This window comes from Convolutriloba macropyga, chromosome 7 (assembly GCF_964194025.1).
Source record: "Convolutriloba macropyga chromosome 7, txConMacr16.3, whole genome shotgun sequence".
Classification (NCBI taxonomy): domain Eukaryota; kingdom Metazoa; phylum Xenacoelomorpha; order Acoela; family Convolutidae; genus Convolutriloba; species Convolutriloba macropyga.
In genome coordinates this window covers 5,825,782-5,846,953 of record NC_134474.1, presented here as the reverse complement: position 1 = coordinate 5,846,953, position 21,172 = coordinate 5,825,782, and the positions used below count along the sequence as shown (strand labels likewise).

Here is a 21,172-nt window from a genome sequence, read left to right as displayed (position 1 = left end):
AACCACATTAGAGGTTAAGATATACACCAGTTTCGGCGCAATTTCATTTGACTTTTTGTATTAAATTGCCGCCCATTGAGTTCAGCTGCTTGAAATTGTGATTGAGAGAGAATTATAGATCACGCGAAACGCAAAAAGTCAATGGCGTAAAAGTCACTCGAAACGTCAAAAACCGTCAAGCGAAAACTTTGCATAAAAAATACACACCTTTACAATAATTGCTATGAACTTCGTTCAAGAGCAATTAAAAACATTGAAAAACATACCATTACATTAGGAAACTGTAGAGTAACCTATTGTAAAACCCTAAAGGAGGTTCCTCTGCTCTTGAGGATGGAGAAACCTAAAAACTAACAAAAAACTCTTTAAAAACTTGAAAAAAATGCAAGTTCTATAAAAAAAAATGCTTAAATTTGTTATATTAAAAATTCGAAAGCTGTTCCATGGCAAATAAAAAATTTTCAGTAAATTATTTTCAAACCCTTAAGGACGTTTTCTGACCCCTGCGTCTTGAAAAACGTGAATAAAGAAAAGAAAAAACAAATGTCAAAATTGAGAAATTGCACGTTTTGTCAAAAAAAAACGCTGAAACTCGTGATGTTAAAATGTTGAAACCATTCCATTACCACTATAAACTATGCAGTGACCTATTATAAAACCTTAATGTATAGAGATTCATTGACACCTAGGGCTAAAAAATTCAAAAAACGACAAAACGAAAACCTTCAGAAAGGCTGAAAAAATGTGAAAACTAGTATAAAATTGAGAGCTTTTAGCGATCGGTTGTTCGTCAGTAGCCACGGGGGGGGGGGGGGGGGAGGGGGGGGGGGGTGCATCGGTGGGCTGATGGGAAGGGAGGAGGGTGGGCAACAGCGTGATAGGGGGTGGGGTAATAGTTGCGAATGAGGGGGTCAACAGTAGGGGTGTCTTCAACCTGTAAGAACCGCTCTTCACGCCATAAGTACAAGTCTCCAAAAGAGCTTGAGCTGAAGCAGAGCTGAAAAGATCTATGAGCACTTAATATCCCCCGGGCGCTACCCGTTCATCCCGTTTTTGAGGATGAGAAGTCAAAAGCGTCAGACGAAAAATCGGTCAAGCGAAAAATCGCATAAAAAGACCGACAGGACTAATATAATAGCTAAACTTCGTTTTGAGAGTAATTAAAAATTCATACACCAGCGAAGAATGCGACCAGTGCGTCTAACGGCGAAAACGATGGCAACAGAAGTGACGAAAGTTTAACGCCGAATATTACTTGCATGGAACTTGAAAAAACTTGTCCCTTCTTCTTTTTCTCAACAAAATTTTTCCTTAATAACAATCAATAAATTTTTTAAAAATCGCTAATTTAATAAATTTATTTTCAATTTTCGAACAATAACAAGAATTTCGTATTAACAAAAATCAAGTCCATTGTTTCCATGAATCGAAAGACATGCAACCCAAGTGAAATAATAACCCCAATGACATGCACCCCACTACTTCAACACAGTAAAGCCAGAATACGAATTGATAGTTATAAAACTACTGTACATTAAGGTAACAAAAAAATTTGACGCACACGTGCGAAAAGTAGGCTAACCAAAAGGATTTTTTTCGGAAATAAGCCTGCTGAAAAAAAAGGCAGCTGAGCAGGATGCATGATCGTTCTGAAATCCGAACTGTACGTGCCTATTCACCCTATAGCCCTCAGGAACCACTCAATTCATTATTCTTGATATCCTTGTTAGTAAATATAAAAACTCATATTTTACTAATTTGCAGAATATAGCAAAATTTTTAAAAAAACTTCCAGATTTCGCAGTGAAAATGTTTAAAAAATTTATCTCTGGAGTTATGTCAAGTAAACCATCTCCACGAATTCCTAAGCTTCGTGGGCCAGTAATAACCGTTAAACTCAGAAAAGGACAAAAAGAATGAAAAATTTGGAAAACAATGGCAAATTTTAACAAAATCTTGCAAGAATTCAAGATATTAAAATCTTCAAAACCATTTTCTTGTCTCAAGAGACTATCCAGTATCCCTATTTCAAGCTTTAGATAGTTTCAAGGGCTCATAAAGATCCACAAACTTGGAACATAATAATAATGTTCCAACAACAGGAAAATTAAATTTTATCAAAAAATTACGAGTCATTAAAATATTGATAGCCATTCCATTAACTCTTGAAACTAATCAACAGCTTATCATCAAGCCTTGGGGGAGGTCCCTAGCACCCTGGTGCCAAAAAATGATAAAATCAGAAACTTGAAAAAATTGGCAATATTTTTTAAAATTGCTGATATGAACATAACCGACTAAACGTCCGAGGAATTAGTCTCGAACGACTAGTGGGAGCTCTAATCAATTGCAACCTGCTTCAGTCGGGTGGCGGAGAAGCCCAAATGGGTTTAAGAAGTTCAATAGTGGGCTTCAAATAACCTCATTAGAGGTTAAGATATACACCAGTTTCGCCGCAATTTTCAATTGACTTTTTGTATTAAATTGCCGCCAATTGAGTTGAGCTGCTTGAAATTGTGATTGAGAGAATTTTAGATCACGCGAAACGCAAAAAGTCTAGGGTGTAAAAGTCACACGAAAAATCAAAACCGTCAAGCGAAAATTTTGCATAAAAAAGCAACACGTTTACAATAATTGCTATGAGTTTCGTTCAAGAGCAATTTAAAACCTTGAAAAACATTCCATTACATTAAGAAACTGGAGAGTAAACTATTGACTTCGCCTGCTCTTGAGGATTGAGAAACCTAAAAACTAACAAAAAATTCTATAAAAAATTGAAAACAATGCAAATTCTATTTAAAAAAATGCTACAATTTGTCATATTAAAAAGTTGAAAGCTGTTCCATGTTGAATAAAATATTTTCAGTAATTTATTATCAAACCCTTAAGGACGTTTTCTGACCCTTGCGTCTGGAAAAACGTGAATAAAGAAAAAAATGTCAAAATTGAAAAATTGCACGTTTTGTCAAAAAAATGCTGAAATTCGTGATGTTAAAATGTTGAAACCATTCCATTACCACTATAAACTATGCAGTAACCTATTATAAAACCATAGAGGAGCTTTCTCGACATCTACGGCTAGAATTACTCAAAAAACGGCAAAACAAAAAATTTTCAGAAAGGTTGAAAAAATGTGAAAATTAGTATAAAATTGTGAGAGTTTTTAACGATTTTAGGGGGGGGTGGTGCATCGGTGCGCTTATGGGGAGGGAGGGGGTGGGCATCACTGGGATGGGTGGCAACAGCGTGATTGGGGGTGGGGTATTAGTTGGAGGGGGGTCAAGAATAGGGGTGTCTTCAACCTGTAAGAACCGCCCTTCACACTAAAGTACAAGTCTCCAAAATAATTTGAGCTGAAACAGAGCTGAAAAGCTCTAGGAAAACTTAATGTCAGCCGGGCGCTACCCGTTCATCTCGTTTTTGAGGATGAAAAGTAAAAAGCGTCAAACGAAAAATCGGTCAAGCAAAAAATCGCATAAAAAAGACCGACAGGACTAATATAATTGCTACAAACTTCGTTTGAGAGCAATTAAACATTCATACACAAGCGAGGAATGCGACCAGTGCGCCTAACGGCAAAAACGACGGCAACAGAACTGACGAAAGTTGAACGCCAAAAATTACTCGCATGGAACTTGAAAAAACTTGTCCCTTCTTCTTTTTCTCACCAAAATTTTCCCTTAATAACAAGGATTAATTTTTTTAAAAATCGTTATCACTTTATTTTCAACATTCAAACAATACCAAGAAACTCGTATTATCAATAATCAAGGCAATTGTTTTCATGAAACGAAAGACATGCGCCCCAAGTGAAACATCAACCCCCCGGTGACATGAACCCCACTACTTCAACACAGTCAAGCCAGAATAGGAATTGATAGTTAAAAAATTAATATACATTAGAGTCACACAAAAATTTGACGCACACGTGCGAAAAGTAGGCAAAGCAAAATGATTTTTTTCGGAAATAAGCCAGCTGAAAAAAAATGGCAGCTGAGCAGAATGTATGATGGTTCTGAAATCCGAACGATACGTGCCTATTCATCTGACTTATAGCCCTCATGAACCACTCAATTTATTATTTAGAAAACACCCACTAATTTTTAGGATGCGAAAAATCAGAGCAAGTCAATGTGAATGTTCAAAAACAATTTTTTATCTCTGGAGTTATGTCAAGTAACCCATCTGCAAGACTTCCAAAGCTTCGTTGGCCAGTAATAACCGTTAAACTCAGAAAAGGACAAAATTAATCAAAAATTTTGAAAACAGGCTTTGAATAGTTTCAAGGGCTCATAAAGATCCATAAACTTGGAACATAATACTAATGTTCCAATAACAGGAAAAATAAATTTTATCAAAAAATTACGAAAGCTGAAACCATTAAAATATTGAAAACCATTCAATTAACTCTTCAAACTAAGCAACAGCTTATCATCAAGCCTCTTGGGAGGTTCCTAGCACCCTGGTGCCGAAAAAAATGATAAAATCAAAAACTTGAAAAATTGGCAATATATTTTTAAAATTGCTGATATGAACATAACCGACTAAACGTCGGAGGAATTGGTCTCGAACGACTAGTGGGAGCTCTAATCAATTGCAAACTGCTTCAGTCGGGGGGAGGAGGAGCCCAAATGAGTTTAAGAAGTTCAATAGTGTGCTTCAAATTACCCCAGAGGTTAAGATATACACCAGTTTCGGCGCAATTTTCATTTGACTTTTCGTTTTAAATTGCCGCCAAGTAAGTCCAGCGGCTTGAATTTGTGATTGAGAGGGGACTTAAGATCACGCGAAACGCAAAAAGTCAAGGGCGTAAAAGTCACTCGAAAATTCAAAACCGACAAGCAAAAATTTTGCATAAAAAAGACACACCTTTAAAATAATTGCTATGAACTTCGTTCAAGAGCAATTAAAAACATTGAAAAACATACCATTACATTAGGAAACTGTAGAGTAACCTATTGTAAAACCCTAAAGGAGGTTCCTCTGCTCTTGAGGATGGAGAAACCTAAAAACTAACAAAAAACCTTTAAAAACTTGAAAATAAAACTTGAAAGTTCTATCAAAAAAATTGCTAAAATTTGTCACATTAAAAAATTGAAAGCTGTTCCATGGCAAAAAAAATATTTTCAGTAATACATTATCAAAACCTTAAGTACGTCTGGAAAAAAGTGAAAAAAGAAAAATAAAAGTCAAATTTGAAAAATTGTGCACGTTTTGTCGAAAAAAATGCCGAAATTCGTGATGTTAAAATGTTGAAACCATTCCATTACCACTATAAACTATGCAGAAATCTATTATAAAACCCTAGAGGAGCTTCCTTGACAATAAGGGTTAAAATTACTGAAAACGACAAAAATTTTCAAATAGCTTGAAAAAATTGTGAAAATTTGTATAAAAATGCGTGTTTTTAGCGATTGGTTGTTCGTCAGAAGCCAAAGGGTGTGCACCGGGGGGGGGGGGGGGAGCTTGGAGGGGAAAGTGGGGGGGGGGTTGGGCAACAGATCGGTGGAGGAGGGTGTGGGGTCAATAGTGGGGGGGTCAACAGTGGGTGGGTCTTCAACCTCTAAGAACCGCCATTTCATATCATAAGTACAAGTCTTCAAAACAGTTTGAGCTGAAAAGCTCTAAGAGCACTTAATGTCCACTGGGCGCTACCTGTTCATCCCGTTTTTGAGGACGAAAAGTCAAATGAACCAAACGAAAAATCGGTCAAGCGAAAACTTTGCATAAAAAATACACACCTTTACAATAATTGCTATGAACTTCGTTCAAGAGCAATTAAAAACATTGAAAAACATACCATTACATTAGGAAACTGTAGAGTAACCTATTGTAAAACCCTAAAGGAGGTTCCTCTGCTCTTGAGGATGGAGAAACCTAAAAACTAACAAAAAACTCTTTAAAAACTTGAAAAAAATGCAAGTTCTATAAAAAAAATGCTTAAATTTGTTATATTAAAAATTCGAAAGCTGTTCCATGGCAAATAAAAAATTTTCAGTAAATTATTTTCAAACCCTTAAGGACGTTTTCTGACCCCTGCGTCTTGAAAAACGTGAATAAAGAAAAGAAAAAACAAATGTCAAAATTGAGAAATTGCACGTTTTGTCAAAAAAAACGCTGAAACTCGTGATGTTAAAATGTTGAAACCATTCCATTACCACTATAAACTATGCAGTGACCTATTATAAAACCTTAATGTATAGAGATTCATTGACACCTAGGGCTAAAAAAACTCAAAAAACGACAAAACGAAAACCTTCAGAAAGGCTGAAAAAATGTGAAAACTAGTATAAAATTGAGAGCTTTTAGCGATCGGTTGTTCGTCAGTAGCCACGGGGGGGGGGGTGCATCGGTGGGCTGATGGGAAGGGAGGAGGGTGGGCAACAGCGTGATAGGGGGTGGGGTAATAGTTGCGAATGAGGGGGTCAACAGTAGGGGTGTCTTCAACCTGTAAGAACCGCTCTTCACGCCATAAGTACAAGTCTCCAAAAGAGCTTGAGCTGAAGCAGAGCTGAAAAGATCTATGAGCACTTAATATCCCCCGGGCGCTACCCGTTCATCCCGTTTTTGAGGATGAGAAGTCAAAAGCGTCAGACGAAAAATCGGTCAAGCGAAAAATCGCATTAAAAAGACGACAGGACTAATATAATCGCTACAAACTTTGTTTGAGAGCAATTAAACATTCATACACCAGCGAAGAATGCGATCAGTGCGTCTAACGGCAAAAACGACGGCAACAGAACTGACGAAAGTTTAACGCCAAAAACTACGCGCATGGAACATGAAAAAACTTGTCCCTTCTTCTTTCTTCTTTTTTCTCAACAAAATTTTCCCTTAATAACAAGCAATTTTTTTTTAAAAAATGTTAGGTTATTGATCACTTTATTTTCAATTTTTTAACAACACCAAAAAATCAAGGCCATTGTTGTGCATGAATAGAAAAACATGCACCCCAAGGGAAGCATTAACCCCAAGTGATATGCACCCCACTGCTTCAACACAGTGAAGCCAGAATATGAACTGATAGTTAAAAAAACATACCCGGCAGATTGCCGGAAAATAGCCGCCGTTGATTCCAATAAGCATGAGTGGGATTGAAAGAATAGAAGATATTGAAAAAAAAAGATTTTTGTACAAAAACATTTTTTAAGTCCGATTTATTTTGAACGTATTTCGTAGTTGAACATAACGTACTTCTGTTTCTTAGAGAGAGGCTACAGGGGCTACTATCAATACCAATAAGAATTAGAGATGGTAACTAAGACTTATAGGAACGACGTTCAAATAGCGGGCATCTAAAATTGGGCTTTATGGGTTTATCCCGTTTCTATTTCTGACATCCATTTTTGTACTGACTCTGTTCATTTTGAATTGCTTTGCTGAGCAACTGATGTTCAAAATCACTTTTAGCAGAATGAGACAATAGAGAAACTAGCCTACAGAAGTCAAAAAGATATCACGCAAAAAATTGAAAAAGCGGCAAAATGAGGTAAAGCGAAACATTTTTTTATTCGACGAAGTAAAAAAAAACAGGAGCGCTATAATAGCCGGCTGAGAAGATGAGGGCGGCTATTAATTACTATACATTAGAGTCACAAAAAAAATTTGACGCACACGTTTTTCGGAAACAAGCCAGCTGAAAAACCTGGCAGCTGAGCGGGATGTATGATGGTTCTGAAATCCGAACGATACGTGCCTAATCACTTGACTAATAGCCTCATGAACCACTCAATTCATTATTTCGAAAACACCCGCTATTTTTAGCATGCGAAAATCCAAAGCAAGTCAATGTGAAAACTTAAAGTTGGTACAGCTTACAATCCAGTCCTGAAAATCATATCAGTCCCAAAAGTCGACAGTAGTGCAAACAAAACAAATTACCGGGTAAAAATGATTCCAAAATCTTGCTGTGCGCACAACAAAAATGTGTTAGTCAACACAAGAATGTTTGTCAGCGAAAACAACAAAAGGACCTACACCACAGAACATCAAATTTCTCACAACAATGCTAAGCTGACGGTCGAGTCCAATTTGTTTTGCATATAAATCAAAGCTCGCAGTTCTGCTGATGTCCAAGACCAAAAGCAATGACTCCGTTCCAAAAAATTACTTCCGTAAAGAGACAAAGCGAAAAATCCAATGGGAATTAGGTTCAGAAGTTTAGTATCCGCTTGGAAATTATACTCAGTTTCACTAAAAACAATAACGCAAGACACGACCCATCAACCAAAGTCAAACCACAGCCTCCAAAAACTTTTCTTTTTAAAGTCTTTTTTTTAAAATAAAATCTTCAAGAAATTGACAAGAAAAATTTAGAAATGCCTCTATTCAATCCCCAATGAATACAATCTGACAAAGCTGTGCAAAAATTGCATAAAAATCTTCAAAAACCGGAAAATGGCTGCACAACCTCCAAATTAGCGTAAAACATTGGAGTATTAATAACTGCACAACCTCCAAATTAGCGTAAAACATTGGAGTATTAATAACTGAAAAAAACCGACTAATGTCCGAAGAATTGCTCTCGAAAGACAGGCGGGTGGAAAAATTGACCCCAACGGAATTCGAACCATTGACCTCCCGCTCCTTTTGCATATGCACTGCCGACTGTGCTATTTGGCCTTTATTCTTTCTATGCTGCAACCGAGTTTATATTAGCAACAAGCTTTACTCAGGAGTGAGAGCAATGGAGGTCACTCAAAAAGGAAGATCGAAAGCGTGAGAAAGTCACTTGAGAAGTCAACGAATAATCTTGAAGAAAAGCGCAAAATGGTCAAGCGAAAGATTTGCATTAAAAAAGACTAACATGTTTACAATAATTGCTATGGACTTCGTTCAAGAGCAATTAAAAACTTGAACTCTAAAATAGCAGGCAGATTTTTGGAAACAAGCCGCCGTTGGCGACATTGACAATCGTTGAGACTGAAATACTAAGACAAAACTGAAAAGAATTGACAGCCGAACTCCTTTAGAAGTGTCAAAAACTGTTTCTATTTGGTCCTGAGTTTTATTAGATTCGATAACAATTGTCACTTCAGCCTCTAAATTGATTGCGAATAAACTGAATGCTAATACCAATTAGCAGTGTACTGTAATAGGCGGCTATTAATCAATACAAACGTAAAGTTCTTATAATAGCCTATTCAAATCTAACCGGAAAACCGTCAAAAAACTGCTCGAAAAAAAAATCTTAACAAAAAATTTTGCTCGCTTTCAGAATTTTTTTTCACACATCAATTTCTCCCTCTTTTCTTCAATAATCAAGCCACTGCATTTTTTTAGCGTTTCATCTGCTTCAAATTTACTCCAATAAAGTTGAATAAAAATCACGTCTCCAATATTCTTCTTCGGATCGTAATAAAAATACGTCACCATTACTCTTTGAGTCATACAAAAAGGAGAACGCATAAATAATAGACTTTGACTTTGAGAGGCTGACGGCTAATAATTACATCTTTTGATTAACAGCAGCAGTTATAAATAAACACTCACTTCCGGATATTATTGTTCTAGTTTTTTCCTATAAAAGTCCCTAACCCCTTCCCCCTAAGGTGAGCTAGATCCTCGAGACTCCAGTTAGAGTAATTATCACATTAATAATGGGGGTTGAGCTCCATTGGTACCTAATATGGGAAAAACAATGTCATTGTTCTCATGAAAACAAACAATGATACGTACCTCCTTTTCGGCGTCGCTCTGCTGAAATGAACAATAGGTTTTGCTGCTGGCCACAGTAGGGGTGACAGCTCGTCCGAAAGCGTTTAAGTTGACACTCAGGGGTGTCTTGTATGGAGAAATCATTGCTGCGCCACTCTCACTCATACAGTCTAAACAAATAATAGGAAAACCGCTTGAACTTACACCTAGCACGATCCTCTCCCCCGATACCGTGGAATATTATTATCTTAATTGATATTTTACACCCTTATAACAGCGTACATTATTTGTAATGGCTGATGCCAACTCCTGCACAAACCATAATTTTTTTCAAATTCAGTCATTGCAATGATTCGCACAGCCTTTCGAGCGAAAATAAATTTTGTTCACCAGAAGAAAACTACCACTCATTTTAGAGCAGTTGGGACTAGAATGCGGGGTTACGGGGGAATAAGGCGGAGATTGAGTGGGGCAGAGTAGGTGAGAAAGTGAGGGGGTGCTTAATCGCATACTTAGAGACTACTGAGTTGTAGGTCTAATAGAACTTAATGCCCTCCGAGCTTTGCCTGTTTATCCCATTTTTGAGGAGGAAAAGTCAAATGTTCAGACAAAAAAAAACAATCAGACGAAAAAACGATCAGACGAAAAGCTGATCGAACGAAAAATCACATAAAAAAACCACCAGCAGTACTAATATAATTGCAACAAACATCGTTTGAGAGCAATTAATAAACATATACCGACTAAAGTCGGATGAATTGGTCTCGAACTACGAGCAATTTAATTTATGGGCCTAGCTTAGAAAGTTTTAGTGGTAAAACGAGGACCCAATAGTTGTTCGAACCCTCCAGGAGATCAGTTAGTCACACCTCCAGGAGATCAGTCAGACATATTAACCACTAATCTACCAGGGCGTTACTAAACTGCTAACAATCACTTTTATATTAGCAACTAACTTCATTTCAGAATGAGAGCAATTGAAAACACTCAAGATGAAGTGAATTGTAAAAAAATCACTTGAGAAATTACATAACCATTCAGAACAAAAACGCAAATACGGTCAAGAGAAAATTTTGCATAAAAAAGACCAATACGTTTACAATAATTGCTTCAAACTTCGTTCGAGAGCAATTGACGAATTTCTCTGATAACAAATATAACCCAATAATTGAAAAATCGGACCCACTGCTCTTAAGAATAGCCGGCAGATTGCCCGAATAGCTGCGAAAGAATAGACTTGCGTGCCCTATAAGACGGATAGAAACAGATACAGATAAGTTCAAAAAATTATCGACGCCGCTCAAAAAGCTATGTAAAGATCATTCAGCGATAAATTAAAAACGCTTGTTAAAATTCAATCCGCAGAAGCCTTTTCATTGGGGACCTTTATTACACATATGAGTTCTTTTGACTTTAAACTCAATCAAATTAAACTTAAGTTTTAAAGTTCAAAAGTCATTTTATTGAGCGAGGTAAGTCAACTCTGATCAAAATCTTATCACGCAAATGAGCTAAAATCGTTGGCTAAAGAGAGAGAGAGAGAGAGAAAAGACAATAATGTCATCTTTCATAGATTCTAATCACATTTCTATTCATTTTGTATAATAATATGTTTTATAATGATGTCATCCAGAAAAAAAACAATGTCATCTTTTATAGATTCTAATCATACTTTTTCAATTTTTCCTTCGTAAAAACAGAAACAACTTTTAAAACATCCTATCTTTTTTAATGTTTACAATTTAACATAATTTTTCGGTTGTTCTTTAAAAATGTCTCTCGTTTCTTTACAAGTTAACTCGTTTCTTTACCAGTCGCAAGTTTTGCAAGAACAAGAATATTAACAAGTTAAATTTTTTCATATACTTTTCAAATTGATCAACGTCTGTGGTTAAATCAGCTTGTCTTTACATCAGCAAACAAAGCCGGCAGATTGCAGGGAAATAGCCGCGATAGACGCTTGTGGCCTGCCATGGAAAAAAACCACGATGTCCCCAAAAACAGCCGGTATCGCTTAGCGGCTATTAAACAATACATGTATCATGGGAAAATCGAATCACCTCTTCTGTTCAGTCAATGCTTTCGCAAACATTGTAGCCATTTAGAGGAAAAATTAGATGCCCTAAAACGGTTTCTTGATGCACTATGGTTAATTATTACCGATTATGAAAAAAGTACCATTTAGTTCTGCTCTCTTCTCGGTCTGCAGAAAACAATTCGGAGCTATTTCGGCGCTCTTTTCATTTAGTTTCTTGTAATAAACGGTCCTCACTTGAGTTTAGCAGCTTAAAATTGTGAAAGGAGGATCAATTTAGGCCGAGATGTCGAATAGTTAGACTCCACTTTTCCTATTTCGAAAAGTCAAATCACCCGGCGACCAAAAAACGATCACATTTTGCATAAAAGAGACATACAGGACTCCGATTAGTTTCTTCCGACTTTTTTGAGAGCTAATGAAAATTTCTTGATCTAGATTAGATAATTAATTCTAAATTAGACTATAGCTGGCAGATTGCCAGAAAATAGCCGCAATAGCTTTGTAGATCTGCAGTCTATAAAAACAAAAGGCAGACCAAAATTGCTCTTTTTGCGATGTTATATTCTCATATAGGATCATTATATAATATTGATGCCTCTATTAGCTGCTCTCAAATAACCTTCATTTAGAGTGACACACATTCACCTGACCTTATCTCTTTGAATTAAAGTAAACAAAAGTCAATTTCAAAGTGAAGTGAGGTAAGTCACGTGTGACCAACAAATTAAACATAACCGACTAACGTCGGGCGAATTGCTCTCAAACGACCGGCGGGCGGTTGTCAGCACCTAGCCACTGTTTAGTGAGGTTAGCTTTCGCTTGATTGAAGAGGCGTGAGGCTACGGTAATAGACGATATTATCACGCCACATAACAGCCGATGAAGTCAACAAAAGAGTTAAGGAGAGAGAGAGAGAGAGTGCGAGGTAAAACGTGAGCGAGAAAGAGAAGGAAAGAAACGCCAACCAACACACACACACACATAGAAAGAGAGAGCTAGAAATTTTTTCCATGAGATTCTAGCCTTGTTAGTAACTAAATCATATAAAAAACTGAAAGTGCAAAATTCAGAAGAAAACTTTCCACATTTCGCAGTGACGAAAATGTTCAAAGAACATTTTTTGCCTCTGGATTTTTGTCATGTAACCCATCTGCAAGACTTAAAAAGCTTCGTTGGCTAGTATTAATCGTTAAACTCAAAAAAGGACTCAAAAACTGCAAATAAAATGACAAAAATTTCAAAAAAAAATTGAAAAAATCATAAGTTTTATTAAAAAATCGATAAATATTGTAATATTAAAAAGTTCAAAACTATTCTATCGCGATAAAAATTGTTCATTAAATTATTATCAAAGCCTATACGAGGTTTCTTGGGGCTGGAAGAACTTAGATAATGACAATATTTGAAAATTTGAAAAAAAAATTCAAGTTTTATCCAACAATTGCTAAAAATCGTGATGTTCAAATGTTGAAAAACAATCTATTACCACTAGAAACTATGCTGCAACGTATTATCAAACCCTTCAGGAGGTTGTCTGAACCCTGAGGCAGAAAAATCTTGAATAATGAAAATATATGTCAAAAAATTTTAAAAAATATAGCAATTTTTGTAAAAAAAAAAGCTAAAATTCGTGATGTTTAAATCTTGAAAATGATTCCATTACTTCTAGAAACTACATAGTAACCTATTAGTAAACCCTCGAGGAAGTCCATTGGCTCTTGAGGCTGGATAAACCTAAAAAACGACGAAAACTTTCAAAAACTTTGAAAAAATTTGCAAAATTTATCAAAAAAATACAAAAAAATCGCAGTGTTGAAAAATTGAAACCATTCTATTACCACCAGAAACTATTCAATAACCTATTATCAAATCCTAGAGTGGATTCCTTGACACCTAGGGCTGCTAGGGCTAAAAAAACTTAAAAAACTGACAAAAATTTTCAAAAATCTTGAAAAAATTGTGAAAATTAGTATAAATTTGCGTTTTTAGCTAGCGGTTGTTCGTCAGTAGCTAGCCACGGGTGGGGGGAGGGTGTACGGTGGTGCCGATGGGGGTTGCGACAGTCGGGTGGGGGTGGGGGGCAACAGGGCGGTGGGGGGGGGCAATAGTGGGGGGGTCAGCAGTGGGGGAGGGGTGGGGGGGGGGGGTCTTTAACCTCTAAGAACCGCTGTTCACACCATAAGTGTAAGACTCCAAAAGAGCTAGAGTAAAAATTCAAGTTTTATAAAAAAAAATGGCTAAAATTTGTCATATTGAAAAATTGAAAGCTATTCCATGGCAAATAAAATTTTTTCAGTAACTTATTATCAAACCCATAAGAACGTTTTCTGGCCCTTGCGTCTGGAAAGTCGTGAGAAAGAGAAAATGTCAAAAAATGAAAAAATTTGCACGTTTTGTCAAAAAAAGGTAAAATTCGTGATGAAATGTTGAAACCATTCCACTACCACTAGAAATTATGCAGTTAGCTTTTAAAAAACCCTAGAGGAGGTTCCTTGACACCTAGGGCTGAAATTTTAGAATTTTCAAAAAGCTTGAAAAAAAATAAAATTAGTATAAAATTGCCTGTTTTTAACGATCGGTTGTTCGTCAGTAGCTACGGATGGGGGGGTGCACTGGGGTGCTGATGAGGATGGAGGGGGGGGGGGTGCAACAGTGGGGTGGTGGGGGCAGCAGCGCAGTGGGGGGCAATAGTGGGGGGCGGGCTGGGTCAACAGTGAGGGTGTCTTCAACCTCTAAAAACCGCCCTTCACACCATAAGGATAAGTCTACAAAACAGTTTTAGCTGAAACAGAGCTGAAAAGCTCAAAGAGCACTTAATGCCCGCTGGGCGCTACCTGTTTATCCCGTTTTTGAGGACGAAAAGTCAAAAGCGTCAGACGAAAAATTGGTCAAGCGAAATATCGCATAAAAAAAAGACCGACAGGACTCATATAATTGCTACAAACTTCGTTTGAGAGCAATTAAAAACGCAAATGAACAAAAAACTCATTACACCAGTAGTAGAAAGGAAAGTCACTCAGTTGATATTGCCTGAACGAGTAAAAAAGCAGATTTTAAGTGGTTGTGACGTCATATGGTCGTAACAAAAATCGTGACGAAAACATAGCTGGAAAAATTTTGGAAACGACTCGAAGTAGAAAAGTGACCATCCTTACCGACATAATGCAAATTCCACATAATCATACCAAGAATTTTGAAACAACAGGAAAAATATGAGAAAAACATCTGCCAAAAACTGATACACTACCTGATAAAACTTAGCTTTAGTTGTAACACCAGAAAAAACTATTAGTAAAGAAACCTGTTAAACAGATAATTTGCAACAAAATACTAAAAATTGACAGACAACACAATAAATGGTTTCATAAAAAGAAACACAAAAGTGAAAGGAGATGAAGGACAAAACTGTAAAGCAGAATTCTCTAAAAAAAACTCTCTGCAAAAGGTAAATGCAATTTCCGAACAATTAATTTAATTTAAAAAGTTAATTACAATCTCTCCTACATCAGCCACCCAACCAAAATTTGACTGAGAAGTAATAAACAACAATTAAAATATAAAAGATTAAAAAAATTAGAAAATTTTTTAAATTTAAAAAAATGATATGTGCCCTGTTTAAATTTCACAATTCTCCACGACTTCTATTAGGCAAACAGTTTTTACAACTTTTTCTGCTAGATCAGTCACTCGTCCAAAAAAGAGAATCAATTGGAAACTCCTAAGAACAAAAAACTAGAAAAAAAGTAATTTCTATTTGAGAAAATGGCCATAACTAGATTTGAATGGTCAGTTCATAGTAGCAACACCTGATAAGTAACCCTCAACTCAGAATTGATTGAAAAAAATTAGACCAGGATGCGTAATGTCAGAGGCAAGTCGACAATCATGGAAAAACAAAATCGACAAAAATTTGCTCGAATTTAGCCAATTTTCCTCAAAATTTGAAAACTATCAATCATATCAACGACTACCAAAACTGCAACAGCAACTAGTTTCAACCACACAACTGTGCAATGGTTTAAAAAAAACAGAGGAATACAAAAAATGCTAGAAAAACTTAAAATAGGCAAAATGGTAAAAATAGGCGAAGATTGAATCTAATGTGTAATATTTGCTTCAGGTGGTCAAAAGTGTTTCCAAACTCAGTACAACTAGATAAAAAGATTAGTGTTTTGAAAAAGCCGAACGTAATCAAAAAAAATGTTCTTTGCGAATTTTTTTCACAACTAGTTTTCTAGCCTTTAATATATACAATGGTTTTCAACGATACTACCAGAAAATCAATCTCTTCTCTGCCTTTTGATCAGTTCAGCCGTTTGACCTAAACACAGTTTTCACACGCGGCGTTGACTTTTATATTCTGTTCTAAATACACTACGAAAAATTATCGATCCAATGTACATATACTTATTTAGCAATCATGACTCAACAACATTACACAGCCATGCTTCTGTTGAAACAAAAAAATACAGCAAGTTTACAAATCCACTAAACCAAAATATTTTTTTTAAAAAAATGCCAAAATATTAAAAACATAGCCTGCAGATTGCCAGAAAATAGCTACCGCTGACGCGCTTGATGACTATCGGGATTGAAACAGAAAACGAAAAAAGTAGAGATAAATTGACCCAATTTCTGTCTGTTTTTTCAGTGTTAAAAAATGTTCTAGTTTGGCGTGCAGATTCAGTTGGATTCAAAAATTTTACATAATTCAGCTTCTAAGCTGAGAGCTGGTAAGCTGAAAACCAATGTCAGCTAGCAAAAACTCTAATGAACTTTGATAACCTAACTCTCAATGACTTAATGACCAGGCTTTATCGATTCGTCCCGTCTCTTCTGATTTTGATCTTTTGACCCTGACTGTATTCACCACATTTTTGATTGAATGCGTGAAAGAATATAAAATTGTTCTAGTGTTAAAAAGTGTTCTAGTTTGGCGTGCAGATTCAGTTGGATTCTAAAACTCTACTTAATTCAGCTTCTAAGCTGAGAGCTAGTAAGCTTAATACCAATGTCAGCTAGCAAAAACTCTAATGAACTTTGATAACCTAACTCTCAATGACTTAATGACCAGGCTTTATCGATTCGTCCCGTCTCTTCTGATTTTGATCGTTTGACCCTGACTGTATTCACCACGTTTTTAATTGAATGCGTGAAAGAATATAAAATCCATTCAGTTCAAACAGTGGGTGAAGTAAGTGAGAAGTCAAACTTAAGTGAAAGAAAAACATGATCAAAAGGTAAAGCGAATTAAAAAAGGAGAGCGCCAAAAATAGCCGTTGAGAGGCTGACGGTGGCTATTAATTTTTTATAAAAATATATTAATAATGTAATTAAGAAACAAATTTTCCTTGAATTTAAACGATTAGACGTCAAAAACGACTACACAAAGATTAGACGTCAAAAAACAAATGAATTTTATTTGAAACAACATTAAAAACACATAATTAAAATACTAGATGTGCACAAAAAGCCATTTTCTAAGTTAAAACCAATAAAAAAGAAAAATAAAAAGTGGACAAAAAATGCAAAAAACGAATTCGTATCTGTACAACTTGATAAAACAAAAAAGAAGTCACGATCATAGGAGTTGCTCAATGTACGAATTGCCAATCGAACGTTGCCATATACATTGAGTTTTCGGAAAAAAATTCCGCTCGAAGATCCAAACAGGAAGAAATTAATGAAAAAAATCCGAAAATTAACCTTTGAATTGAGAAATATGAGCCCATTTTACACTTGAAAATTTTATTAGGCTCTGCAAAACTTCGTGGTATCAATTCCATAAAGTTATATATTAATGCAGGATCGATCAAAAACAATTTCTACAAAATACCAAATTACACGTAAAAAAAATGAGCCAAACGGACGAAAAAACGGATTAAAACCGGTTATCTATATGCGCCGTTCTCTCAACAACATTTTTCAAATTCAAAAAGTCATTCACTGAACGCAGCGCATGATCAGAAAACTTCTCTCGCTTAGCAAAAATCTATTCACTATGACAGCTTTTCTCACTTTCGCTTTTAGGTCAAAATGCCGCGTGAACAAAACTACTTCCTGCAAAGCGACCGAGAGAAAACCAATACTCTTCTTCGAGTCGTAAAAAAAACCAATAGAAGGTCAATAATAGTCCCAGCTATCGCTGTGCGGCTATTAATAATACCTCTACCATGCGTCACTTGTCCGTGACTGACGTTACTGCCGTGACGCATATTCATGGCTGCCTGCAACTCCTCTCGGTTGAACCTGAATCCAGCACCCCCATTTCCGCCGGCACCCACACCTCCTGTTCCAGCAGACCTCTTCGAATCTCCCACCAATGTCATCATACTGCTTGAATGGTAAGCAGAACCGCTTAGTGCGGTGTTGGTATGCCTGGCTAGACCTAAATTGAACCAACATAATGAGCATAACCGTAAAACGTCGGGCATATTGCTCTCAGACGAATGGTGAGCGGTGGGTTTCGGCAGTAGCTAATTATTGTTTAGGGAGGCCATCTCTAGCTTAATTGAAGGCGCGGTGAGCTCGCCGGGGGGGGGGGGGGGGTCGATTGCAGGGGGTGGGAATTGGGGGCTGACGTTCGAGAGCAATTAATTAACCGAACTTAAATTAAAATTTGTCGTTGTTTTTTTTTGTTCTTAGTCAGTGTGAACGTTTCATGCTATTTTTATAGGTACAATATCAAGCCGCACAATCAAGCTTTTCATACCTTATCCTAATTTGATAATGAATAATGCAAAGTGTTCTCTTGAAAAGTGGAAATGTTGCTATTCTGAATCTGTGTGACCGCACTTCTCACCTCATTGTAGTTTACTATTATTTGACTTTCAATAATATCACCCCTCGTTGGCTGAGATGAAATGAGCGAGCGACGTAAAAATTGAATACACTTTTGAACCAGAAATGTTGACCAATTTTTCTATTCTCAAAAAACGACAAACATGTTTGACTAATGTCGGAAGAATTGCACTCAAACGACTGACGAAGGTTTAATTTTCGTAGCCATAAGTTTAAGCTTATGAAGTCTATCTTCACTGCGTGAAGAATGAAGCATGAAAGATCAGATCATTTTTTTCTTGCTAATAACTTCTTAAAGCATTTGTCTATCAATGGTTGAAAAAATGGATTTTAAATCCATAGGTCCTCGTTTGGACAAATCGCTAATCTTTATCGTTATAGCCCCCAGTATGTACTTTTGCGCCCGGTATGGACTTGTCGCTACATAGTTAGTCATAGTGGTGTTTTAGCTAGAGCAGTTGGGGGGGGGGGGGGGTAGTAGCTAATATACATCCACTTAGGTGGTTCGGGGGTAAAACGAAAAATATCTTTCCCTGTAGCCGACTTTCTGTGGGGTGATAATGATTATAGTTGTTGATTGTAGAAATGTTATGTTTGCACCAACTCTTGAACGCACGAAAAAGTCTATTCGTACTTCTTCACCGCTTATTGTGCATATATTAACACTAACCGTTACTTCCAACGTATTTCTTCAGCTAACAATCAGCAAGAAGTGATTACCAAAATAACAGTGGCGCTAATTTCGGGATCAGTTGGCTTTCCTCTCTCGCAGCTTGCCTATATTAGCTGCGCAGCACATTTGCGTGCAGAGATCATTGATAAAAAAGATTGAAAACTAATTGAAAAATTAATTGTTGAAATTAAATAGTGTGATACTTTTTGGGAAAATACTTTGCTCATTCAATTCTAATTCAAAGTGTAACACTAGTGCTATTCAGACAGTGCGGTAAGTTAATTGTGATAATACAAAACCGACGAACGTTAGGGAAACTGCTATCAAACGACGTACGAGAGGTTGGCTTTGGTAGCAGGTAGCAATAACTTCTAACGCAGCTAGCCTCACTTGGTAAGTGAGGTTGAGAAAATGTGGGGTTGGGATCAACTTTTGGAAACACTCCAAACAATGCAATAATAGCTCTTCGGCAACTTTTGTGGAACGTATACTTAGAGAATAGTATAGCTCTAAGAGCAATGAACTTACTTCGGGCTTTATCAGTTTATTTGGTTTATGAGGACAAAAAATCAAGGGTGAAACAAAAATCGTTCAAGCGAAATATTATTTTAAAAAATAAATCAACAAACTTCGGATGAAAAGCTCTCGAACAACTGCTCTCCCATACAGAGGCAATTTAACTTGGAGGGTGTGTAACTTAGAAATTTTTTACGGAGCAAAAACCTACCACACAAGGGTCCAAACCCGCAACCTACAGCTTGCCAGTCGGAAAACTTACCCACTCAGATACAATGGCTTTGAATTCTCTTCGCTCACAATTACAGTCAACAACGAGATTCAATTCAGAACGAGAGAACCTTAAATCACCAAAAAACGAAGAACTAAAGAGTAAAAAGTTCACTCAAGAAGTTATAGAATGTTCTCGAACGGTCAAGTGAAAATTGTGCATAAAAAACCAACACATTTAGAATAATTGCATGAAAATTTGTTATAGAGCAATTACACATAACCGGTAGCATACTGGAAACAACTCTAGATTAGTGTAAAAAAAATGGGAGAATCCGCAATGCTGAAATCTACAGATCATTATAAAATGCAGTAAAAAAAAACAAAAAATAAACAAACTCAATAATGTCAAAGAAATTGCTATTGAATGACTTTCCCGGATTCAATTCAGTCTTTCCCGGATTCAAATTACCGGAAAATAGCCGCCGTTGACCCGCTTGACGCACATTGGGATTAAAACAGGAAAAAAAATAGAAGACAGAAATTGACAGAATTTTTCAATTGACAGAAGTATCATTTTTTTATTTGGTGTGCAAATTCGGTTAGATTCTAGAATTAAAATTAATTCAGCTTTTAAACTGAACGCTAATAAGCATAATACTAATTCCAGCTTACAATGGCTTTAATGAACTTTGATAACCTAATGCACTATGATTTAATGACCGGGCTTTATATTCTTATCCTGTTTCTTTTGATTTTGCTCTTTTGACTTTGACCGTATTCACTACATTGACGCGTGAAAGAATTTTAAACCCATTCAGTTAAAACAGTGAGTGAGGTAAGTCAGAAGTCAAGCGAAAAAACGAAGAGCGCCTAAATAATAGCCGGTCAGAGGCTGACGGTGGGTATGAATGGGGGTTAGGTGGGGGGTGGGTAAGATCCTGTAGAATCCCAATACTTCTCTTCGAGTCGTAAAAACCTGTAGAACATCAATATTGCTCTTCGAGTCTTAAAAAAGTAGAGCGCCTAAATAATAGCCGTTGGGAGGCTGACGGCGGCTATTAAAAATGAAAACAAATCCAGGGCACCAACGCGAAACGAATATAAACAAAAGATTTTGAACGGGAAAGGATAGAGGATCAACTCAGTTTCGGCACTCCCGGCTTAGTGGGCATATAACTTTTATGCCCCAAGAGCACGTGCTATTTTTACATGTTAATGTGCTATATAACATCATATAAACTGAAATGGGGGAAGGGGGCATAAAAGACATTGGG

The 21,172-nt window shown here is 36.5% G+C and overlaps 2 protein-coding genes across 2 annotated transcripts in view; both read right to left on the bottom strand.

The window, feature by feature from the left end:
* The window catches only part of LOC142342513 (uncharacterized), a 403,423-nt gene that overhangs the window by 110,008 nt on the left and 272,243 nt on the right, over positions 1–21,172 (bottom strand). The window lies entirely within an intron of this gene.
* The window catches only part of LOC142342338 (uncharacterized), a 126,468-nt gene that overhangs the window by 3,952 nt on the left and 101,344 nt on the right, over positions 1–21,172 (bottom strand). Inside the window, exons 9-10 of the mRNA XM_075393638.1 lie at positions 17,862–18,083; positions 9,679–9,827 (exon numbers count right to left, since the gene is read on the bottom strand). Of these exons, the coding sequence (XP_075249753.1) occupies positions 9,679–9,827; positions 17,862–18,083 (371 nt within the window). The remainder of the gene's footprint in view (positions 1–9,678; positions 9,828–17,861; positions 18,084–21,172) is intronic.